At 31.5% G+C, this 27,262-nt stretch overlaps 1 protein-coding gene across 11 annotated transcripts in view; it reads right to left on the minus strand.

Moving 5' to 3' along the window:
- LOC108912913 (calcium-activated potassium channel slowpoke) overlaps positions 1-27,262 on the minus strand; it is a 200,782-nt gene that overhangs the window by 33,958 nt on the left and 139,562 nt on the right. For all 11 annotated transcript variants that reach the window (XM_018718340.2, XM_018718326.2, XM_023455449.1 and 8 more), the window contains exons 10-13: positions 23,501-23,653; positions 22,111-22,266; positions 21,841-21,953; positions 9,027-9,182 (exon numbers count right to left, since the gene is read on the minus strand). In XM_018718340.2, the coding sequence (XP_018573856.1) occupies positions 9,027-9,182; positions 21,841-21,953; positions 22,111-22,266; positions 23,501-23,653 (578 nt within the window). The remainder of the gene's footprint in view (positions 1-9,026; positions 9,183-21,840; positions 21,954-22,110; positions 22,267-23,500; positions 23,654-27,262) is intronic.

Below are 27,262 nucleotides of genomic sequence, written 5' to 3' on the forward strand. Positions count from 1 at the left end.
ATTGATTTATAGTCAGTAGTTTCGAATTTAAATGAAAACAAAGCTACTATCAGTTGTAATATACATTTTTTTTTGTAACTCACTGCTAGTTTACAATTTCCTCAATTTGTACAGAGTAAAAGTAAATATGATAAATCGATGAGATCTTCTAGCCATTGTCTTTTAAATCTCCTTCTTTCTCACCTTCTTCCAGGAAGCTATTGGTAAACTCGTTACCGAGCTGGTTATGATGGTCCCAATTGCTCTTTGCATATCTTGTGGTCTTTAGTGATTACATCTTTTATAAATTCAACTCTTCACGTAGGGTACATTTAATATATACCGTGGAGCATTAGTTATTATCCTGAAAGTTTTGGATTGGAGAAATTGCTTTTTTTTGGCTTTGCTGTGTGTTTTCCATATTGTCAACTATAAGTATTTTAGATAGATGAAGAGTAATATTCAATATTTAAATAATCACCCTGTAACTATAGTCAAAGCTTTGAGAAGATAAATATGTATGGACATATGGCATTACTTTATTTGGACACATTTCTTTAGTAGATTTTTACAAAAATACCTTCGGTGCGAATTCTATTCATTTAACTCATTTCATAGAACAAAATTTATAAATATAATTGGAATCAATTACATGTCAGTATTACACAAGAGATTTAAAAACAACGCAAAGTGTCCAGTTGCAAATTCTCGCTTACTCTCTCTATAAACTGGTGGACTGATTCAGTCATTGTTCTACCGGTTGTTTAATTCTAATGCACTTAGCATTTTGTAAAGCGGGGCCAGTCCGGAGTCACTTTGACAACCAGTCAATGGCCAGGAGCCAGTTCACCATTTTGTCCTCCACATGAAAAGCAACCTCAGAGGTGTAAGTATGTTTTGTGTAATAAAAATGTAAAAATTAATTGATTTGTCTCTCTGTTCCTACCGTCTTAGCAGCCAAGCGAGTAGCCCGAGAAAAATAATATATTGACATATTTGGTGGAGGCGCCGGGTAACCTTTGGTGCAGATGTAGATCCTCGTTTTTTGTGGATACAAATTATTTAATGTGACCTGAGGACTGATACTGCTTTGTTATAAAGATGATTTGGGTCGACTTGTCATTGTTGACTTTAATGTTTCATTGGTTGAGCCAATCTAGCAAGAAGATGTTGTAGTTTTGTATATGCTGTTTGAAGATTTTGATCTATTGTTAGAATGACCTTAAAATCAGGAAATGTGGCGATTGTCGTATCGCTAGAGGTTCGTATATCTGCCATAAATATATGATATAGATAGAGACCCAACACACTACCGCGAAGAACTCCTGCCTGTAGGAGCCTGTAATCTGTTACGGTGTTGTTTAATTTTATTTGAAAATATTTATCTGATAGTTAACACAATGTACCTATCTCAATAACGAAGCGGACGTTCATATGAAACTTTTGCTTAAAATAATGCAGGCCGAAAAAATTTGGCCGACCCTCTTATCCAGAAACCAGAATGTACTTTTTCGAAGGATTTTGGTGCGCTGAATTCGAGGTCCAAATTTCTCAATTGGCTCGGGTTTTAGACATATCCTAACCTAAAAGTGCCAAAATCTCGATTTTTTGGCATAATTGAGGTTATGTTACATGAATAGGTAAAAATTTTTGCTAAAACCATTACTGGTTCTTAAAGTATACTTACTCTTTAAAACGGACTTGGATTTAACCCGATATAATTTTGCGTCTTTGAGAAATCCTATGTTGAAATTTTGTAATTTGACCTATTTCTCGATTTTTGAGTATACTGACAATACAGCACCACAAACCTAAATTCATCGGCACCCGCATGTAGGGATCTTACATGTTTCTGGGGACGCTGATCATGAATTTGAACTTCAAAATACTCTATCACGTTAAATTTTGCAATAAATTTAAAAAAATATCCAAAAATCGATATATGGAAGCAGAATGATATTTTGACATTCTTTTGTCGTTTATTCATGAATAATTAAGATGTTCTTTTTAATGTTTTATTAAAATATGTTATTCTTTTACTTACTGTGGTAGCCGCAATTAAAAGTGTTAAATTTATAGTGTCTGTATTTTTTCTTTGCGCGACTGGTACTTGTTTTTACTTTCACAGCAATTTTTGACCTGCTTATTATAATTTTTAGTTGCCTTATTTTTCGAAGTTTGGCGCCTCATAAAATACACTCAATAGACATTTGTCGATCAAATTTGGTATATGGGTATTTTGATGGGTGTTGATGGGTGTTTTGATGATGTTGTTGATAGCCTGGAGATATTATCTTTTTGTTAAAAAAATGCTTAATACCACTTTCTAGAAAACCTACCCTTTTTTTTTAAATCGTAGTAGGTCAGACTTTTGTCACATTAATAAAAAGATTAGTAGAATATAACCTTCCTTCAGGGTACTATTTGTAAAAAAATTAGTTTGCGGAAAGTTCACAACCTTTTCACATTTCTAGAGGTGTTAACCTGAAAAACGGGCACACTGTATGTGGAAAATATATTTGAAAAAATATTTTAGTTTTTTTTAACTATTTTTATTTCGAACTACTCCAGTTTTTAAATTTTCTTTTTTTAAAAGACAATTGTTTTTACATTTTTTCGGCTTTTTTCCTTAATCTCATAATCTCCAGCCAGGAAGCGCATCGAATGTGTGTCCTATTGTTTTGAAAATAATAGAACAATAATATTCGCGTTTCACAATTTGTTGTCAAAGTTTCTCTTTGAATTTTCCGTGAGACATTACTCAAAAATGTATGTTTTCGTTTCCAACAGATGAAGTCCGCTGACTGAGAGTCACAGATTTATTTATGTCCACTGGAAATCTGTCCGGCGAGACTTGTGGCTCAGTTTATCATATAAACGAAAAATTGGGACGCTCAGATTTATTGTACGATGAACTAGCCTGATGGACCTCGGGGCTCGACTCGCATATACATGAAGTTTTAAGGTCTGGCTTGGAAATATCAAATCAAACGTTTATCCGTCTGCGTATGGATAGCTAAGTAACGGATTTTTTATTTTCTTTCGATTCTAACAAATGTTACGGTTTAGTCACAGATTACCTAGGAATCTGTGGTTTAGCGATGTTTGGATCGAAAAGTTTAACATCAACTTTTCCTTCAAAGATGATAGTTTTCAGTTCAGTTTCAATTTTGTAGATGCGTCCGGGAAGTGAACAGAAATTAAGGTATATGGGGTGTAGTGCCTTAAATTTGTAATTTATGGGGTTTGCAGAGAGAAAAAAAGGTGATTTCAAATAAATAACATCTTAACGAGACTATAACTAATATTACTAGACACAAAAGTATGCAACTGTGTCTAACTTTAACCATATTTTTGTCTTTGATAGCGATGTTGTCCCATCTAATTTAAAACGTCCTGTACAAATATTACTACTATCTTTATCTGACATTTCAAAAATAATCTGTCTATTGCGTTAAAATGTTCTAATAAATGACATTTAAGAAAATATTTTTTATCAATTTGTGACATATTTTTTCATGAGGCTGTAGTTTAATTAGGCTTTTTCTGATGAAGTCTCATTTAATACTGAAAAGGGCTGATGCAGAGCAACATACAGGGTGAGTCAGTTTTTTGTAGTAGGATTTTAACAGTTGATAGAGAATCATTTTTTAATAAGAAAAGTTCCTATAAACGTAGGTCTTAGAACGCTTCGTTTGTGAGATATAGGGTGTTGAAAACAAATTTTTTTTAAGAATTTTTCTTAATATCTCTAAAAGACCAACATATATTGAACTGAAATTTGGTATTAATAACACATTAGTTATGGGGAATAAAACAAAGATATCTGTTATCCATTTCACACACCAGTGACGTGCCTGAGGTGGGTTACTGCCCCCTTTAAAAAAATAATTCGTACGCCCGTGGATTTTTCTGGAAAATAACATCATTTCTAAATTTTTTAATCAATTCTGAACAATTTTTTATAAAATTAACGGTTTTTGGTTAAATTCATATGACATGAAACTGTTCCAACGATATTGGTAATACATTTGTAATAAGAAAAATATGATGTACCTTGAAAATCATCAAAAACGATTAATGCCCGTTTGCACCGTTTAGAATTTAAGCCAAGTTCAACTGAACTTGATTTAATTTTAAAACTAGGTTTTAATAATCAGCTTTTGCACCACTTACTGCCGATTGTAGATTAAATTTAACTGGGCTTTAGGAATACTGTTTAAGGCTTTTATTATGCTGCTAACTTATGTTCAGTTATGTTCGGAAAAAAAAATATGTCAAAGTCAAATTCTCAAACCAAAATTTTAATATGAGTACCATCAATGACACCTAACACTCTAGGAAATGATGCAATTTTATAGATCTCATGTTGCACACTAACTATTTCTTCTGGGTTTGGCATTTTTATGTATCTCTGATAAAGCCGAGCTATTGCAATTGATACTCGTACAATTATTCTGGACATTGTTGATATGTCCATTCTTGAAAAGTCTGCAATAGCAGGCAAATGACCAGTACAAGCATAGAACCAATTGTTGGATAGGAGATACACGATTATTCCCAGAAATACCAAATCATGTTAAGAATAAAAGCTTTTTATAACTCCAAAATTCTGATTGCCAGTTGCATCGTGTTCATGCCAACATGTTCGTAAAACTTACATATCACTTGGATATTCCAACACCTCTTCAATTAAAGTTAGCAGATGTAATGTGGTCTCTTTTGTCAACCTAAATCTGCGGAAGAAAGTCATATTGTCTAGATTATGAAATAGATCATTTCTAATATATCTAGGAAATCCAAAGTCTATTTCGTGAATATCAAAATCATCCAATACATCAAAGTCAGAATTTCAAAGTTCTTAATGATGTCTTAACACCACTCACTCATATTCAGGAAGAAATGCCTATTTAAAAAAATTATAACTAGCAGCTAAGTACTGTCAATAGTGTCAATTTATATTTTCTCATTAATCCAAGTTTAAGCGGTCAAAATTGAGGGTTTAAATTAATCCTAGATCAATACATAGCTTTGAAAAGGTGCAAACAAAATTTTATATTTTAATCCAAGATCAGACTTAATCCTGTATTAAACCCTACGGTGCAAACGGTCATAAATGTTATAACGTTGACATAAGAACGCGAACATTGTGTAACGTGTGTGTCAATTGGTTCTTTTTTTTAAGTACTGTGTTTGTTTTTTCATGCCAAATTTCAATTTAATATCTGTTGGCAGTGGCGGTTTTACCATAAGAGCTGCGGAGCTGCAGAACACATAAAATTTTATGTATTTAATCATATTAAATATCAACAAAATATTTAAAGAATCCAAATGTACTCGTGCTAAAATAAATCTAGGAGCTTATATTATTATTTATTACGACGCGAGCTACGCCCCTTAATATATGCAACCTCAAATACAAAATGTGTGCACAGCGAACAGTTAGATGCGTCCTTTGTTTCTATTGGCTAATCAGGCACGTAACCCAGTACACTTTTATATGGGCTTTTGTGGCTGCAACAACGACAGCCACTGCTGCAGTAAATGCAGTAATATTTCATACGTGGTATGTGGTGGTTTATTTCTGCAAGCGGCACGTGTGTATATTTTCCTTTAGGCGTCTACGGATATTATAGTTATTAAAATGAATAGCGTTTCGTTTAAAAAAAAACTTTATTTGGTTCTCTGCCTTATGAGGATAAACTAAAAATAAAAGAATTAGGTGGGCCAACACCACAATTAAATATTGAAGTTAGTGGAACAAGCCGAAGTAAAAGTTATAAAAGACAATTTAATAATAATGTATACACACAAGCAGAGTGGGTGTGCGGGTGTGATTTAAAAAATACACTGTTTTGTTTTCCGTGCTTACTTTCCGTTGGGGATAAAGCATGGATATACAGTGTGAAAGATTTAAGTAATTTAAGTCATTAGGTAAAATAAACATAAGAAGTCAGTTAGATTCTGCATATTGGGATAATACAATGAACAGGTAACGAAAAATCGTTATGTATTATCTAAAATCATAGATTGCATAAAATTTTGCGGAGCTTTCGAATTAGCACTTCGCGGACACGACGAGACAGAAAATTCGGACAACCCTGATGTGTTTCGTGGACTCATAAATTTTAGTGCAGATCTTGACGACATATTGCCACTTGGGTATGACTGAGATTTTCTGTGATTGTACCGGGAATTAGCTGTATGGTCCCGGATTTCGGATTTGCACGTATAACTCCCGGAATATAATATAATGTACATATACGAGTATATAAAAAAGATAAGGAAAAAATCATAACACGGCGAGGAAAATTAAAATTCGTTGAATCGTTGGTAAATTTAACAAACGACTTTTTTGTCTATAAACAATATTTAATAATTTAATAAAATATATTTAGTTTATTCCAATTTATTTATACCGTTCTTGTGAAAAATCTTCTGTATAAATGGATTGTTCATTGAAATTCAAAAGTGCCAGGAAAATGCGTGACCTTGAAAATTTTTCGTCTGCGGCGCCATTTACAGACTCCGGACACCCTATATCTCACAAACGAAGCGTTTTAAGACCTATGTTTATAGGAACTTTTCTTTTTAAAAAATGATTCTCTATCAACTGTTATTATTCGTTCAATCGTTTTTGTTTTACGTCATATTTTTCTTATTAATTCACAAGTGCACCTATTAGGTACCAGCATCGTTGGAACAGTTTCATGCCAAATAAATTAATTTTATAAAAAATTGAAAGAGAGCTGTTTTGTTCAGAATTGATTAAAAAATTTAGAAATGATGTTATTTTCCAGAAAAATCCACGGGCGTACGAATTATTTTTTTAAAGGGGGCAGTAACCCACCTCAGGCACGTCACTGCTGGGTGAAATGAATAACAGATATCTTTGTTTTATTCAACATAACTAATGTATTATTAAAACCAAATTTCAGTTTAATATCTGTTGGCCTTTTAGAGATATTAAGAAAAATTCTTAAAAAAAGTGTGTATTCAACACCCTATATCTCACAAACGAAGCGTTCTAAGACCTACGTTTATAAGAACATTTCTTATTAAAAAATAAATGAATCTCTATCAACTGTTAAAATCCTACCACAAAAAACTGACTCACCCTGTATAACTGTGATGTTATTTATCGTTTCCTTTTAGTAACATTTTAAAAGTGTATTTTTAGAAACAGAGGGTAGCTTCTAATATGACAGTCCCTGTCGCGCAAAACTGCTGTATAATCTTTAAAAAAATGAGTTAATGAGTGTGCATGAGAAATATAGTCAAATAAATGAAAAGGGGTTTATATTCCAACTTCTGAAATTTATGATCTAGAACACCACCCCTAATTCTGAATATCTATATGGACAATAATTTTCAGCACAAATCCAATGTAGTTTTAAGATAGATAGTTGTGGTGTTTCTTTAGTATTGCGAAAAACTTCCATTCCTTGCCAAAAAGTAAGGGTGGTCTTCTATATGAACTTAATTCGAAAAATATCTGCTATCGGAGTTAGAACACTTTATTAAAGAAATATGAAATAAATTTACTGTTGGAAATGTCGACCTTCAACTTCATTACAAACTTCTGTCCCGCTAGGAATTAATTGGCGATTACGTTGAAAAATGCCAGGATTTGTATAAGGCGATTCCGTAATTCCTCCAAATTTTCAATTGCGGTCATTTAAATCAATCGTTTAACTTGTTAGAAAGAAATCGAGAGGATTTAAGTCTGCGGATCGTGGAACCCAAGGTTCTTTTTATCTTCTTGTTTACATATCCAACGATTTGGATATGCAATATCTAAATATAGCCGAGCAACCAAACTGAAATGAGCTGGAGCTCCGTTGTGCATAAACAGCATTTATTGGTTTAACAAACTAGGGACTTTTTCAAACAGTATTGTCAAAATCCTCTTCTACAAAATTTGCGATAAATTTATCTAGATCCTGCCCATAAGATAGAATTGGCCAATCAGAAAGTGTCTGACAATTACCAACCACACATTAAGAGAAAATTAGCGTTGATGATGACTTTCTGATACCACATGTTGATTCTCAAAAGTCCATATGTGATTGTTACAAAAATTCTTTATGGCATACCTGGCTGGAGAAGTTAGTCTCATCAGTAAAAAATATCTGTGAAAAAAAAAAAAAAATCGGGGATTCTGCCCTATTCTTTCTTGCATCCATTGACACAAAACCATTCTATTTGGACAATCATTTGGTAAAAGTGCTTATACACGCTAAGTATGATAAAGGTTAAAAAATATCTTTGAAGAATCCTCCAAACTGTTGAGTGGCTAATATCTAATGTGAACAAGCTTCCTAGTGCTATATGGTTTGATTTCGTTAAGCACTTGCTTTGCCATTTGAGGAGCAACTGTTTGACGGTTCATTTTTAGGGGTATGTTTTTTTAACTCCCGGTTCCACTAAGATGCTGGTGTAAACAATTAAACATGGTATGATGCAGGATAACGCTATCTGAACTGTATATATTCTAGAAGCACTGTACAAATTGTTTCTAGTTGTAACATTCAACAACTTTTGCCCGAATTAAAAAGTTACATAGGTATAGAAAAAAGTGTATTTATTTAGTTTTATATTTAACGCCAAGTCTTTTAGAAATGCAACGTTAAGGCACATATAAGCGTTAACGGTCAGCGCGCTATCCATCAGTATGTTGACACCTGACGGTCAGGTCAAAAGGAATGCGTTTATGTGTGAAATGTCCAGTGCGCAACTGAGGGCGGGATCAAAATCTCACTACTCACCTCCTGAACTTAAACAACTCATGTTCCTGTTGAGCTGAAGGCACAATTAAAAAATCTATGCTGCGGCAGGGGCAAAAAGAAGCAAAAAAGGAACACAGGCGCTGACACTCATTAATCATCAGCTTGCGGACTGTCATCGTCTAAAGCGTGGCAGATATTCACAGGACCTTATTTCAAAAAGCTGTCACTTCAGAAGCGGCTTTTCAATATTTTTGTTACATTTCGTGCTTAATTTTATGACTCAATTACTGACTCAGCTTGTAATATAAAATATTTTACCTTTTCACTTCATCTGCTGACTGTGCTATGAAGAATCCCTGAGTATTAGCGACGATCTTTGCACCTCGTGGGTTGATTGAAATTTTCGTATCCGCTCCTTCAATTCCCTTCACTTCGATAGCTAGCAGGAGAAGTTTGAGTTTCGTGAAGCATAACCTAATAAAAATATGTTATGTTAGTCTATCACACTTAAAAATGCACAACTTTAAAGACTAACTATAATTTTTCTACAGATGTCAAGTGTGTCTGAACTTTTTAATATGTGAAATAATTTTATGGCAACTCCTTTCATGCAAATTATCCCAGGTTGCCTGAAAAATTCCAATAACAGAATTCAACGGAAAATATATTTTTTGCGTGTACAAGTTTGGGTTTGTGGATAAAAATTTTCTTTGTTTGCATTTCAGATTTCTAAGTAATTTGTTACTTTACAATTGACTAATTAATTGTTACATGATTAATAATAATTATAAAAGCGAAATAAATATTTAAACAGGGTATTATTTTAAGTTGGAGTTTACTTTTTGGTACCATTTAGGATTATTTTTTTTAAAATCCTAAAAATTACGGAATTTACATCTAAAATAATTCGAAAAATCTATACCTAATATTTATTTCTTTCATTAGAAATTGAAAGTCCAAAATGGAATAATTAATCATTCACAGCAAAGCAATTACCTTTCTTTATCGCCGTTTATCTTATAATGGGAAGTTATGCACGACATTTTATAAAAGCGGTAGTGATACCAGTTTTCATCAGTTTCTAAATTTTTTCCGTTTGTGTCTCGTGTTTACAATATAACGAATTTATTGCTGCGGTATTATTATTGGTACTATCTAAATAACTATCAGTTAAAAAAGTAACAGAAATTTCCAAATTGTCTATCGAGTTGAATTTTTTTTTGTGCATTGGTAATACTGTCAGTGACGCACTTGCCAGTTTTTAGGTAGCTGCCTCTCTTAGTTTTGTTTTATGTTTAGCGAGCGAATGAGTAAGACTTATCTCAATGTTTTTAGCGATATTTTTGTGTGGCGAATGTCGGATCAGAGAGCTTGTCCGATATTTTGTGTTAAAAAAGAAATTAACTGCAGTGAAGCATTCAAAATGTCAAAGAAGGCTTTTGGTGCCGTTACTATATACAGCCACGAGTTTAATATTGACACAAATGTTGGAAAATGTCGCAGGTTCTTCATACCGTTTTCTCCGACTGCAATGAAATAATTTATCACGAATTTTTACAGCCCGGTCGTACAGTTAACCAGAAATACTACCTAAAAGTTTTGCGCAATTTGCGTGAGGCAATCAGGAGAAAATGACAAGGACACGAGGATTGTACTTCACGATAACGTACCGGCGCATGTCGTTTTGCTTGTCCAACTCTCGGCATCATTGTGATGTCGAAACCACCCCATTCTCCGGGCATGACAACGTTTTTCAACAGTAGATGAGATAAAGGCAAAATAGCAAACGCACAGTTTGCTATTTTTGATCAAACCTGGTATATGAAAAGTTTGATGTATAAGAATGAAGTCAAGGTAGTGGAAGAATTACGCCAATGCGTAGATGTCGTGGAAGTAATTCGAGGAAAACGTAGACAACTTGAGAGAACGAATCTATTGTTGACAATTTTGAGTATATTTAGACAGATCCGGATTTATCTAAATTACAAGGTTAGTTTTTGATTATCTTTAACTTTGAAATTTAGAAAAAAATGTTCCTTGGAAATGTTGCTTATTTTATTGAGTTATATGTTGTATTAAAAGGCAAACTGCAACATAAAAAACACCCTGTATAATTATTTTAAATTTATATGCATTTAAAACTTATCTAACTTTAGAAATTTTCTTTATTAGGCTAGCAATCTCTTTCAGTTTTTCAAGTAAGATCAAACTAATTCAAGAAATAAGAATTTTGTTGTTAAAATAGGCCATGTTCAAATGAGATTAATGATATTAGAAGTATTATTTGCTTTTTTTGCTATACAGTGTGGATACAGAAAAATAAATTAGAGTTATACTTAGTTATAACATGTCAAGTGTTATGTTTGCATAATATATATATATTTTTAATATATTCACTAAAAATAAATTATATTAAATATTTATAATATTAGTTAATGCAATAAAAAATCTGCATACTTTATGTGAAAGGTTTAAGCACCTATCAAAATTAGTTGAACTTTTCTTTATAGAAAATGTACAGGGTCTTGTAAGGTTTTAAAGAGTGGGGAATGAAAATAAACTATAAGAATGTATAAAGTAATGTAAAAAACATTTTGGAAGCGTCAATATTTCCCCTTCCATGGCGAACATTAGAACATGACAACTGATATATGAGATAGTTATACTCGTTCTGTAAATACATATTTATGGAAATACTGATGACAATTTTTTCTAATGCGTCTGTTTGTTTAAATGCGGGCAGAAATAATCGTCAATAATGGAAAGAAGATATACTTATATTCAAACTCTTCCAAAATTTAATGTATAGATTGGCACATTATTGCTTTACTCTTGCAACCGAAAAGTTTCTATAGAAATACTGTCTCGCATTGTTATTAGAAATACACGGTGAGGCAGATTTATCGTAGGATCCGGGAGTTCGTGATAGAATTTTTAAAAATCAATAGGCTCCTCATATGAACTTACAGGGTGATAAAATTTAAAAAAATACTGGACAGTTTGCCTCAAATAAGTTGCTGTTGTATGGGAAATTCTCTTGTATACATATTTCCAGCTCATTACTTGTAATTTCTTAATGAATTATTGTATAATATCCCCTGTCTAGCATGTTTTGATAAAAGGTAACTAATTCAGAGGCTGATGGGACAAAAAAAAGATTTTTCTTATCCTTGTTTGCTCCTGAGATGGTCAAATATGAATCTCCGTAGCCAAATTATAGTTATATTTCTTTTCGAAAAACAGTGTATTGTAATGACAGTCGGTTTGAGAGCATTTTAAGTTATTGACCATCCGTTAGAAGTCGTTATCTACGCCCTTTCCCAGTGATATTTGTTGACATAGCATTTCTGAGGTCATATTTTTTTAAAGCGAATAATTTAATTTTACGTAAAAAGTGCTCTTGTTGCTGAAAATGCAACATTTTCGAGAAAAACACAATGCATCCATAGTAAACCAGTTTCTACTTTCAATATACAAAGTATTCGGAAATGAATAGGTCATACTTCAGGAGTAACTTTTTTGGACGAAAATAAACCGATTTGAATTACCTTTATAAAGTTTTACTTTCTTATAAAGTCAACTTAGAAGGTACTGGTTACTTAAACTGTAATTAAAAACAAATGAAACAATTTTTTTAGAAAGCAAAATTGTACAAACTAACTTGATCTAAATAAAATTATTTTCATCCAAACAAGTTATATTTGAGGTACTGCATATTCGTTTATTGCATATTCGTTTTTGGAAACTTTGTATACTAAAAAATAGTTGTTTGACTTAGGAATATTCAAACAAGTTTTTTAACAGTGGTGCATTTCTAGGGATTTCAACAAGAGTATCATTTTTTTGCAAAATTAAAATTGTATGCATAATATACACAAACTATAAATAATCTCAAAAAAGCTATGTGATAAAATGTCAGAGGTAAAGGTCGTGATTAGCAACTAACAACACTGACGTATTTACCATCAAAAACTTATCTGTACCAAATTTTAATGTATTACATTTTTTTTTGGGAAGATATGGCTAACATTTTATTTAAAAAAGTAATCTTCAATGTTCAGAGGAATTCTTTATTTTTTGATGTTCTATATAGCTCTGAATTTATTTAACATATGTTTCAGTAGGAGAGTTGACACTGAATAACTATCCATACCCTTTGGAGTATTATTGAAGAAGAATTCAATTCTGAAAATCCACAATAGATGAAAAATAAAATTTAGATTCTTACTTTACATTGAGACTTAATTTTTGGTTTAAGGTCATTTTTGATTTTGACCATTCCAAAATGTTACAGAACATTACTTTATCCTATTAATATAAGCATTTTGACATTTTTCCCTCACACAACAAAATGTAAGCACCTTCCCATGGCGTGAGATACATATAAATCAAACTCTCATTGTTCTGCATTGATTTGACTTCAACTACGTAAACTCAATTGGCCAAGTCTTGCATCCATCGTGGAAAAGTGCTTAAATAGGGTACTACCGCGATGTTTAATGACCTTGGACAAGATATTATGGGTGTCACAAAAAGAGTAGTTTAATTATAATCGGTTTCAAGAACATTGACTAACGTTTAACACTGGCTTAACAATCGATTAACTATTGATTATTCAAGTGTGCTTCATAAGAGATTTATTATTATACAAACACGCTTATGTTTTCAAACGCAAATATTAAACTCGTATTAATCAAGGTGTCTGAATAAGAAACTAAATTTACAGAAATATTATGCTAATTTAAAATCCAATGTTAAACGAATGTCACGTTTTTGTGAAGTTTCCTAACTAATTCAGAAAATTGTATATAAGATGTTAAATAAAAATCTATATACCTGTTCATGCAAAAGCCTTTATAAATATTAACAAAGCAACAAAGAAAACAGGTATTACGCAAGCAGGGCTAAATGGCTATCGAACTAGCTTCTGCATTACTACTACGTTTAAAACTCCATCCCCCAACAAAAATCAGCAATTTGCAGACATTGAAAGATCATTTACTAATCTATGGGGTAATTAGAAAATACATCAATCTACTTTTTTTTATTAAATAATATATTAATGTTGCAATGTGTAGTGTAATTTTTTGTCTCTGTTTGTTGCAACCAATATATTTTCTTTAAACCCGAAGTTGGGAAACCTGTGAGGAAATATTTTCCTGTTTGCTCTTTAATGGATATGGGTAAGGACGAAGTTCTGTGATATGGGATAACACTGATCTGATTTTGATAAGGAAATAAAATTACTTAAATTATATGTAGCCAAGATGAGAATTTCGTTGATAGCGCGAAAACTCAAAAATATTTTTAACTTTAACTGTTTGTTATTAATTAGTCAAAACTTAAACCTATCTGACATTTTAATTTTATTCTCTTTTTAATGCTAAAATTGCTTAATACGTCATTCGACCTTCAAGAATATTTTTTGTAGTACCTATATGGATTTTATTTTAATATGTATAACCAGAATTTGAGAATAGGTAATCGGATACTGATTAGTGATTATATTATTCAGTGTGATGAGATATAACTCACATAATATTTCATATCTTAATTCTCGTTATTACTTAATGCCTACTAAAACAAAACATTTACTGGCAGAGAGCAACCTAATAAATTGTGGGTACCATGAAATTTTTAACTAAGATTGTGTGAAACAACTACTCTGCGAACTACAACCCCATTCAGCACTGAATTCATCCACCTATGTCATATGATGGTTACTATTAGTTTGAAATCGGTTTATGTTTGGTGATTCTGCTGATGAATGATTTTAGCTGTTTTGTTACTGTGGGTGCAATTCAATGCTAGACAGGGCTGTAGTCTGCAGAGTAGTTGTTTCCCACAATATAATTAGTTGAAATGTTAATCAGTAATCTCTAAAAATTTTGCATACTGCGGTCAATATTTATGGAGACCTTACGAATATTGAATATTTTATATTTGTGACGAATAAATACGAATATTAAACATCGTTAATCATTCATGATTATCGTGTAGCTATGACCGTTGTTTGGCGAAATTGTGAATATAAGTGAAATTAATTCGCTTTTATAATGTGTTTTAGTTTATGAATCTGATCCATATGTTATTTACTAAATATGCTATAATAGAGATTTGTTTTAGGATCCTTTTCAGTACTGTGTTCCTTTTCAAGTCAGAGACCTATATAAATTGAAATAAGGAAATATAATTCTGCCATGTTAATTCAAATCGGCAAATTTCTTAAAAACAGAGTTATTTCCGCTAAAATTCAATAAGACAAGCTCTTTTTATACCTTTATTACAGCCGGAAATATTACTATGTTAATTTCGGACGAAACTGAATATAACACTTGTGTTATAGTTTATATAGCATTAAATACATATGTTAGTGTTAAAAGTAGTACCTAACTACTGGAAAATTTGTCAGTTTGACAGCTTTACAAAGTATTGTTAAAAGACCATGTCTACTATTAATTATAAGGTAGTTTCTTGATGACAATGCTATTTTACTCGTAGTCAATTATTGTGTTTCAGAATAATACAGTATTTAAGACAAAAGGACATATCAGAAAAACTTTAATGATTTTCAGAAAAATGCACTCAACCTTATTAATAATCAATTTTAGTAAATTCTAAGACTTAATAAAATTATTCAATACGATAGAACCGTTAGTTGCAAACTATTTCCTTAGTAGCGCTGAGTCGTGCTTACCGTGACACTTATGCCAGTATCTTTTGAATTTTGTATGTTCAATCATATTTAACACAGTTTTAGTTATGAATAGACTTACATCACTAAAATAATGAAACATTTTGATGATATAGACAAAAGAAATATAAACTAAAGAACTATAATAGTTGCTTACGAAATGAGCGGATTGAAAGTTTAAATAAAGCAGATTTTTCTAATAATCAACTGTTGATAATAAAATCATCTTCAGTAAAGTCAAAGTGCCTTTGAATATACTGCTTTTCAGAAAAAAAAGAGTATATTTATTTCGTAATATTACTATAATCTTTTCTGTTCTCCTTAAAACTAAATTTCAATATTCAATATAGACGAAAATTGCCTGTATTAATCACGGTGTAAATTAGAAATTTGAAGTGCTGTCAAATTTAAAAATATGGTTAAGTTGCTATGTTACTACATATATTTTGTTCTAAACATTCCATAACTGCTATAAATAAAATGAGTCATTAAGAGTATATTATTCTAGTGGTTTCCTAATGGCTACGAGCTGGTAACGTATTAAAATATTAATTGTCTATCAATAAGTCTAATTGTTTTTATTTTTATATAATATGTACATTACCAATCTTCCATTAAAAGGTTTAATTTTAAATGTATAAGAAAGCAAGCAATTCTTAATTTTAATAGCGATATTTTTAAAATCCTACACAAAGTACAGACTATGCGATTAAAGACAGAAGATTTCTTCCAAATGGCCGCCTTTGCTTCTGATGAAGCTCTTAATTCTTTTTAGAAAATTTTGAATAACTTTTTCGGATAATTGCGGATCTATTTCGTCAATAATAGTTCGAATACTGTGTTTGAGCGCTTCAATCGTGAAATCCAGAGGTATCAAATCACATGATCTAGGCGGCCAATTGTAGTTTCGGTGACGTAAAATGACACTCCAGGAGATTCTGCTAAAAATAAACGATTTTCAGATTCAGTTCCTCAATCGTAAGCCCAGAAAGTCTGACAGCATATTTCGGTACTGCAATCCATTGACTGTAGAGGAACACCGGTTTCGTTCTTGAAGAAATACGACGCGCGACTCCAGAATCCCCACAAAACAGTAATTCGTTGCGGATGAAGAGGTTATCTGCCAATCACTCTTGGGTGTTTGGATCCCCAGATGTTACAATTTCGCTTATTGACGTAACCTTGTAAGCGGAAATGGGTTTCATCGCTAAAAATAATTTTCTCTAATCAGCCTTAAGCTCTTGCATTTCTAACATTCTATCAGCGAATGTACGACTATCTTTGTGCAAAATGTGGCGCATGCTAGTTTGTGAAATGCCACATTGCTGTGCACGGTTGCAATAGACAGACCAGGATATTCCGTGACACTTGCAGATAAAACAGCAATGTTTTCGTTTGATCTGACTGATCCAGCACGAGTTGGGTTCTGAACATCAGTAAGCCGCTGTGTTCATTCAAATTTAGCCACTACACTCACAATTGCTGTATGAAAACGCGCATTTCTGCGACCAAACCTGGTATGAATTTTTCGAACTGTCTCCTCAAAATTTTCACCATAATTTTATTACTTTTAAACGTTGCAAGCAAAAAATTTTGTGAAATTTAAAATGAAATGTCTTAGTGGAAGACCCATTGTATAACTTTAAATGGAATTTTTTCATCAACGAGATTTGCTTTACCTTTTGAATTAACAGTGCAAAGTTGTGAATCTGTTGGAAAGTAGGACTATGTAAATATTAACGTAGTAAAAGGTAAGTAGAAATAATATTATGTGAATAATAATAATGTGAATAACGCTTTGTAATTCGCAACTATGCAAAGTAAAAATATGTCTATAAGTATATCAGTTGCTAATCATAATATCTGTATTCAAGAATATTTTGGATAAATCATGAGTAGAATAAAAGAGAATAAACTTTTAAAGAAAACTATGATAGCAATATAATTTAAGTTCGCTAAATGAGAATTAAAGAGATCAGTTCAGAAACGGATGGATAAATTTGGTAGTCGGGGCAAAAAGGAGCAACATGGATGGGATCCAAATTTAAAATTCATTGTTTGTATAATTTCTGTATTAGATGTGTAGCATTGTGTTTTAAAAGAGCTTACTCGCTGGCCTGGGTGAAAGACATGCCCGTGAACGAGGGGGACAGAGTCTCAGTGTACATCTCGCATCCTGTGCCTTGCAGATAATCGTTTTGCCAGACTTGAGTATCGGGGGACTGAAAACGACAATACACTGCCACTGAACTCAAAACGGCAAGGACACAACCACTCTTTTAGATGTTTTCTGGCAGTTAAGGGTACACTGTGATAAGGGGGAGGAGGAGGGAGTTAGCCTTATGGTTTTACTACCATTGTTTTAAAAACGCCGGTTCTGGCCCTGGAAGAGAGTTGCAATACAATCGTTTAAGTAGTCATTTTAAAATGTTTTATATAAAAAAATCACATAAAGGCAAATTATGCAAATCCATAGAGTGCAAAAATGTTTTGATTTGTGAAGTGTCGGATTGTATTAAGTTAGACACTATAAAAAAAATTAAATTCGTCGTGTGTTTTTGAAACAGCAGAACATGGTTTTGTAGAAGAACGACATAAAATCATTGAATAGCAAATTGTTTTTATTTTATGATTTTGAGATTCTTATGTCGTACCTTGTATGGATTTGCAATAAAAAAATTTTAATTAATATATACATTAATGTACATATACAGTGTGATTTCACTTTAAATAGAGAAACTGCAGGGATAGATTAATTGCCAAAAAATAGCTAGAGTTTGCTCTTTAACTTTTTTTCTGGGGGGACGTGGTATTCGAGATACAGGGTGTACAAAAGAAATAATATTTTCTGTTATATCTTCATAATGCGCTTATGGAATTGAATGAAATTTACTGCACTTAATTAGGCATTTTATTGTCGTGCTACTGAAGGTGCCGCCCCATTTTCCCAAGAAAAAAATTCATCACTGTCGGTTTTTTTGTAGAAATAATGTTAAATTCAGGTAATACTACGTTAAATCAATGAAAAATGTTTCTTGGCATTTTTAATAGTAGCAGCAGTTTAGGAGGTAATTTATTTTCTGACCATAATGCGTAAATTAAAATCCATATGCAAAAATTGATTATTTTGTCTGCGTTATCAGTTACACCGTAAAAAATATTCACTCAATTTCACTCAAGTTCTGTCCACACATGATTCAGTGAAATATTTACTCTATTAATATAAGTACAACTAAAATTTTATGAGTGAAACTATTGCAACATAAGTGAGTGAATTTTACTCAAACCCGAGTTTCTGCTAACTATCAAGTGAGTGACTTTTGACTCTATTCTGAGTATGTAAATCCAATTAAGAGTTGACTGTTTCTATGAATTTAACTATTATTGAGTAATTTTTTACTCAAACTTGGTTTGTATTCTCTTTAAATTTTAATTTAAATATCATTGTATTAAAATTATAAACTACTAAGCTGCCACACAAGTTTCTACACAGGTCTGTTTTAGAGACAATATTTTAGGTCTTGATTAAAAATAATAATAATTTTATTCAGAAATAGGAACATCCTAATATTACAAATATAAGTGAATTTAGTCGAAAATAAGGACAGAGCAATTAATTAAGTGTTAATAACAAATATTTTTCTTAAACACATTTAAGGAAAGTGACTCCTTAATAATAACTGGTAATTTATTAAAATCATCCATACCCTTATATAATAAAGAATTTTTTGTTTGACTATAATTAACTCTTTCGATACGTTCAAAATTTGCGCTTCTGGTAAAATGTGGATGAGTGTCATAATTGAACTCATATATGGCTCGAAATAGCATGGTAATAAATTATGTAGTAGTTTGTAAATAAATATCATCGTAGAATAAAATATTCTATGTTTAACAGACATCCATCGAAGTGCAAAAAGTATAAAACTGATGGGTGCATATTTGTTACATTCCAGTATGATTCTCATACATTTATTTTGTAATTTTTGTTATTGAGCTAGTTGATTTAAATTAAACAAGTACATTAATGACCCACAATATTCAAAATGTGGTCGAATATATATTTATATATTTCATTATGAATATATTTGACATGACTTTTAAATGAAAGCATAATATCAAGTACGAAGCCAAGGTATTTAACTTCGGTAACAATGGCAATTTTTTCACTATCGATATTTAAATCTATGTTATTAACATTTATTTTACTAAATTCATACTTAGTTGTAAATAAAATAGCCACAGTTTTATCAATATTAAGTTTTAATCTATTGACTTGACTAAGATATTGGAAGTATCATAACAATTAATATATAAAGCCATATCATTAATATAAATTAGGAATAAAAGTGGCCCCAAAACACTCTCTTGTGGTACACCAAAGTTGTTGACAATATTATCTGAGATATATTCACCAATTCGTACTCTTTGCATCCTATTAGTTAAGTAATCTTCCAACCATTGCAGTACTTTACCTCCAACACCATAACGTTATTTTATTTAAATAGTACGATCAAGCGTTTCAAAAGCTCTTTTTAAATCGAAAAAGACCACTACATCATATTTGTAATTATGTATCAAATAAAATAATTGGTTAACTGATCGGACGAATAGATAGCTATAACGTATATTGTACTTTACCGATACGTAAGTAAGTACAGGTAATAATCTAACTATCCGTTTATTTAACCTAATATTAATCGATACTAAATATATTATTGTTTTTAATTATTGTAATCAAACCACTGCATTTAAACACAATTGTCACCAAAATAACCGGATAAACGCAAGCACTACACGTCATACACCACGTCATTAGATGACCTAATGGGGATGATGGGATTAGACAAAGACAATGCACGACAACCATAGAAAGGGGCGAGGTCACTCATTAATGACGCCATTTGTTCCAATTTACGTACAAGTTTACTAAATACGAGTTTATCTGGAGAATTTAATTAACGGGTACCTTTATTTGAATGAAAATACTATCACAAATGAGTCAAATTATCAAAATCCTCAATATTGAGTGAAAATGTACTCAATCATTTCACTCAATGGATTCACTCCGTATCTTTACTGCATTCACTCACTCTGATTTTTTACAGTATAGTAAACTTTACGATGATCTTTTTTCAGTATTTTAACTAGCTTTGTTTATTTATGCCTCAAGCTGTAATCCTTCTTGGGCTAATGGACATGAGACGAGTTGCAGCAAAGAATGGAGGAAGATTGTAATCTTCTCAGGGAAAATCATGGATAAGAAGATGTCAGAAGTGTATCGATGCCGAAGGACTTCATTTTGAACAATTGTTGTAGGACTCGCTAATTAATTACTTATTCGACCTACATATATGCTACTTAGGCTGATATTTTTTCCATAAATAAAAATATTTCTACAAATAAAAGGCTTAAATTATTAGAAAAATTCGATAAAACGTAAAAACAAGTTCTAATATCTCGTAAATGACTGTTACTATTAAAAAACATTAAGGAGAATTTTTCATTCATTTCTACAAAAACTCGTCAGTGACGTATTTTTTTCTTGGGAAAATGGAGCCGCACCTTCAGTAGCACGCCACTGGTTAAAGCCACGATTACTTTCAATAAAAGGTCTAATTAAGCGAATACACTGTAGTAAATTTCGTTCAATTCCATGAGCGCATTATGAAGGTATGACGAGAAAATATATTTTATTTTTGTAAATTTTAATACTCTGCATCTCGAATACCGCGTCCCGCAGGAAAAATGTTATAGAGCAAACTCTACTTAGTTTTTAGTAATGTAACTATTCCTGCAGTTTCAGTATTTAAAGTCAAATCACCTTGTACATATAATTTTTTTTTTATTAATATAACAATTGTATTGCAAATTTGGTAGTAGTTGTATCTACAGATCAAAATTATGGTTACATAGCTTTTAAATGTAGAGTGGATAAAGGAGATACAGATTTAAATATCTTATTAGATCAGGAACATCAACAGCAGATGTCACACAAAAGCTTGCAGAAAACAATAAAATTAATGGCACTTAGCATCTTCGTAGGTGTTTTCTTTAGTAAAAGAGCATGGTGTACAGACTTGAGATACATAGGGATTAGTCTTTAAGAATACTTAGTCATTTAAATATTAAATTTGTTATTATTAGTATTTTGCTGTATTTACAAAACATGTTACAGAGGGCTCAACAGTTAGTTGTTAGAGTAAATTAGTACTTTCGCCAGATAAATATTAGCAGTTCACGTAAACCTAAATCAATGGCAACTAGTTATCTTCATTATGTTTTTTAACTGAATAAAATTTGTATTTTAAGTTCGGTAAACTGCAATATTTATAATGGATATAGAATGACATTAAAATAGTTGTGATGAGTAAAAAGGGATTCTGCATAAACAAAGAAGTGCATCTGTTAATGGTCGATTTTCCCAAGCCGACTTACTCTGTGGCCTGAGCAAATGGCATGCCTATAAATGAGGGGCTGAGAGTTTCTGTATACATTTCCATTCCTGTTCCGCGCAAATAGTCATTGGTCCACACCTGCATGTCTGGAGACTAGAACCATTTATTATTAACAATAATTTTCACAAAAGAATTACATTTTTAACCTTCAAGCTCTTTTAGCAGTACGTATGTTTATTAATTTCTCTGCTGTTGATAATCTTTCAAACATTCTCCCTTTTATGAACAAGTATATCAAATAAATTCTTACCGTTTTGAAGGATCGCATGGCAAACAGGTTTGCCATCATCGTAGAAAATCCGGGGGCTAGACAAGACTGTGCTATAAAGCCTAATTTCAGCTCCGCCAAACAAATGACGTCGTCTCCTTGTTTCCAGTCCCAAGATGGAATGTTTAGTAGATAAGCCTAAAAATTAAAAAAAAATGAATACGCATCATGCGATTTATATTAAAAAAAACGATAATGATTCTGTCCGTATTGACTGAGATGGAAAATGTGTATCAACTGCCTTAACAACAACTCAAAAACTGGAAAAGTCAGTGAATCAAAAAGAAAAAAAATTACGACTGAAAGGAGGAATCCAATTTAGAAGTATTAGATACTTCGTACACTAGGGGACCGCCTAACCGGGTGTCTTGGCCGGCGGATTTCGATCTGCCGAGGCAAGCATCACGGACGCAGGCTGTAATTTGGATGGGTGACCTAAGGCAGACTCGGGGACGTGGCTGTGGCAGCCTACCAGAGACCTGGGTCGCCCAACATTTGCCGCATGGGTGTGGTCCCCGATAATGAGAACAGAGCAAATAAAATCTCTATAACTCAAGACCATGCTATCATACATAAACTGTATACGAGACTTTGCCACCAAGCCACCCGTGTAGTAAATAGGATGGTTTGAAGAAAAGTATTCGTATACTTCGTACACTGAAAAATGGACAACAGAGAAAAGTAGTAAGGAAATGAGAAAACTAAAGGAATTAGGAATTAAGCGAACGTTAAACAGGAAACAGATGACAAACCTCGAATGATGACCGCGAAAGCATTGTAAATAATAGTTAAAATAGATAACGTGACACATAAAGCTAAATAGGCTATTACCAAAAGATGATTAAAGTACCCCGCACTGTTTCAAATTGGCTGAAATTATTATTGTTGGTATTACTGACTAAAAGTCGCCACAGTCCGAAAATCAATTCCTTCCTACTTATTCTCAGTCTGAGTCAGTTCTGCTGATGATGACTGTATAGTAGTATGATGAATAAAGTATGCAATAAAAACAGTAACTTTTGTGAAATATTTATCAAAAAATTAATTGTATTGCTTGATGCTAGATTGAACTGGAAGATGTATGAATGCAGTTTGGTATTTGGTACATGTCAAAAATGTTAATTAGCGACTTTTCGAAGTCATCCGATTAACTTTTTCCATAAGCACTTCACAAAAGTTACTGTTTCTATTGCAATATTCTACTCACACTACTTTGCAGCCATCATCATCAGAACTGTGGAGACATTTGGTCTGTAAAACAAAACCAACAACTTATCACAATTTCAACTAATTTAACCGAGCCCACATTTTCATAAAGTCAGTGCGGGGTCCTTTCAAAATGAGTAATTAGACATAAAGCATTTGTAATTACCTTGTTATGATACTGCATTAATTGTATAATAACTCTAATGTCATCACTATAATTTTTAATGGAGATGACCCTCATGATGTTGGCTGCATCTTCAGCGTCTGGATCTTGGCAGTACTTATTTGCCAGGACTAGGCAAGCATCTGCTTCGTGTACCTAATTGCATCAAAATATATTAAAGTACTGCAAGATAAAATGTAATTTTAATTTCCATTACCATACAGTGCGGCTTTGAATATTCACTCCCCTCCAGTTATTCGGAACCAGAGAGAAAGATTGGACAAAATTTGAATCTAATGACATAATACTACATTTTAATGCACCTTTTTTAAGATGGTGCTGGTAGTGCCATCACATTAAAACTTTATAACGAGGATGGTATTCTCGTTTGAAAGGTCTTTTAAATTTACCATGTAACTGTCACTTCTATTTTAATTATAATAAATTTATTTGAATTACAATAATTTAAAGTTACTTTATGGGCTGGTTCTGAACTTAGCTGGAGCAGATAGCCGCACTGTATATCAACATAAGTTTTTGAAAATCCCTGTATGGAACTGTTTCTGACAATTTCAGTTAAAGTAAGAGTAGTAATTATTCAAATAATTGCATTTAAATATGTAATAAAAAACAAACAGGTAACAGTGAACGGAGGACGAAATTATTCAAAAAAATCATGCAATACTTGAATTTGTTAAAATGTTGTTTATTAGTTATGAAAATTTTTCAAAAACTTAACGTACGTACTTTTTACATTGTATACAAATTTAAATTACAAAAGAAATTCTATTTATCTACATAATTCTAAAAATCAGTTTCCAATTTTTCCAATTCGCTATTGTATAACCATCATATTTTAATTACTAAAGTTCCTGCAAACTTATTTGAAAAATTAAGATATTGTCTTAATGCTAGTGGCACAATACTCAATTTCAACTCTAGTTCTAAAGTAACCCAATTTGGAGGACTCTATCATTCTGTTGTACTGTTTGGGAAATGGCACTATTGTGCCAATAGAACATTGGTGGTTAATTATTAAAATATATGCATTTGCTCGTACTGTTGGCTACAAAACAGGAGATTCATGAATAGAAAATCTCAATTATTTTTCAGTTAATTATTTCTAGTGCCATCTAAGATATAAGATTGAGGAAAGAATTGGAAGTTAATACACTATAATTTTTTATTTAAACTGTCTAATCATGCATATGTAAAATCAAGTCATTCCACACTAACTTTATTTCAAAAAATCTAACACAATACATGTAGCAAAACTGCATCTAAAACAGTGCTAATCCAGTAACCCAATCTAACTTATCTAACATGCAAACAAATTTGGTGAGCGCAAAAAATTTATAAGAATGTCTTTTGCTATTCCAGTAAATTGGAGAGCCAACTTACCAATGTTTGGCCCTGTTACCTGGTGGTATAGAACTTTCTATTTCTACTTACTAGGTTTGAACAGTTTGAACCATTAAAGAATGTGTATAAGGGGTATGTGTATGAAAATAAAGGTATGTCTTATGGAATGGGTAAATCAAACTATATCTAATTCGGTCATTCATGGTTGACTCATAAATTTTTATGGAAATAAAAAGTTCTTATTACAATCAGTGTGTCACAAGAAAAATGCCTATTACACATTTCTAGAAAACAAAGGCATTTATTCTTTAACAATTCAACAACAAGGTTAAGATGGTGTTTTATTAGTTTCAGTGAAATATCATTTAATATAGACTACTGAAAAAATTTAAGGAGCAAAAATATTTAATATATTTTTTAGGCACAATTGGTCGTGTCGAGATAAAAAAACATTTTGACGCTTTAGGTCTCTAGTTACAAGATCTTTTGACAAATAATTTTTTTGTGCTATGATTGTCGAGGAATCAAAAAAAATACATCGAAAAAAAATTTTCATTTTTTTTTTGTTTGGACTGTGTCGAACTCAATCAATGTAGAGGTCAGTTAGCTTGTTTAATTAGCTTCAATTTGCTTTTTAGAAGGTCCTCGTACGACTATTAGTTACCGAGATATTGATGAATGAAAAATAATACCTTTGTTTTTAATCATGGATATCTCTGTAACAAGTTATGACACAGTAAATCCAAGGGCTATTTTGAAAACTTGGATAAATTCTTTATAAGGACCTAACATAGTTTTCGAAGAAAAAAATCTTTTTTCATCCTTAACATTAATTTGAAATAAGTGAAAAATAATACTTTTTACGGTATTTCCGAAAATCTACCGTTAATTTACAAAGATTGATGAAAAGACTAATGTCGAGAGAAATTTTTACAACTCAGTGTAACCGTTTTTCTCTTTTTTTTCTACTAGAAAGAATTAATCAAAACTTTTTGTAAACTTCAATTTTTTTGTCAGAAACATTAAGATATTGTTTTCTCAAAAGTGTCCAGCAACATTTCCATAACGAAATAATTTTTTTTTAATTTTTTAAAATTTTTTGAAGTTTTTTTTTCTTTTAAATTTAAATAACATCTATTGTAATATTGTGAGAAAATTCTTTTTCATTTTGATAATGATAACGTAATGTTTAGGAGCAATAAAAGTGTTCTTTCAATTCATCCCAAAACTTTAATCATTTGGAACAGAAAAACGATTGGATGGACTAACTTGTCAATATATAGCGTTATTGTATATATATAAATGTTTGTAAATTAGCGGTAGATTTCTAAAAAACTGTAAAAAGTCATTTTTTGCACTTTTTTCAAACTGATGTCAAGGATGAAAAAATTTTTTTCTTCGAAAACCGTGACAAGCCCTTGTAGAGAACTTATTCACGTTTTCAAAACTGCCCTCAGATATACTTCACAAAAATTTCTTGCGGAGATATCGATTATTTAAAGAGAACCATCAATATCTCGGTAATCAATAATAATCGTACCGAGACCTTTCAAAAAGCAAATTGAAGCTGATTAACCAAATTAACTGAATTTTTTTTTAATTTTTTCCACGAGTTAATTCATTTGATTAATCGATAATCATAGCTCAAAACATTTTTTTGTCAAAAAATCTTGAAACAAGAGACTTAAAGCTTCAAACAAATAACGAAAAATCCCTAAATCTTTGCATTAGCAATATTAATGGTTCGTTTACAATGAACAATGACAAACCGTTACGTCTACGCTCTAGATAATGCGATCGCTAATTGATTGGACAGAATATCGTGAAAAAATACGCCAGTTACAGCCGGTAAAATAGAATGTTGTGTTTTAATGTAATCTCGATCTTATTTTTTTAATTTTACCGAAATTTAATTGCCAAACAAAATTACTGGTCCCGTGGCTCTGTAGTTTCATATACAGTCCATGCAATATTCAGGAGAGATATTTTCAACAAAATTGTTTCATTTTATAAAAATATAACATTTAATATATTTATGTTCTTAAAGAAATATCTATCATTTTTAGAACTATCTAATAGACATTTGTTGTGATATTCACTTATTCAATTTCTTTATTATTATTTTTTATATTGTTGTATTAATTTATATTACTATTAAAGTTTCTTTTACCTATAATTTTTATATAAACTTTTCTTGAAATGATAATGTTATATTGTTTTATTAAACCAAATATAAAATTAAAAATAATAATAAATAACGATTAAATGATACTGATAAAATATTTCAACATTTTTTTATGTACATATCTCCTCACAAACAAATAGTTTTAAAATACAAACAACATGAAATATAACAATCAATTTGCCCTACACACTTTTGTCAAAATATAACTAAATATTTTA

Source organism: Anoplophora glabripennis, unplaced genomic scaffold (assembly GCF_000390285.2).
Source record: "Anoplophora glabripennis isolate ALB-LARVAE unplaced genomic scaffold, Agla_2.0 scaffold687, whole genome shotgun sequence".
Lineage (NCBI taxonomy): Eukaryota > Metazoa > Arthropoda > Insecta > Coleoptera > Cerambycidae > Anoplophora > Anoplophora glabripennis.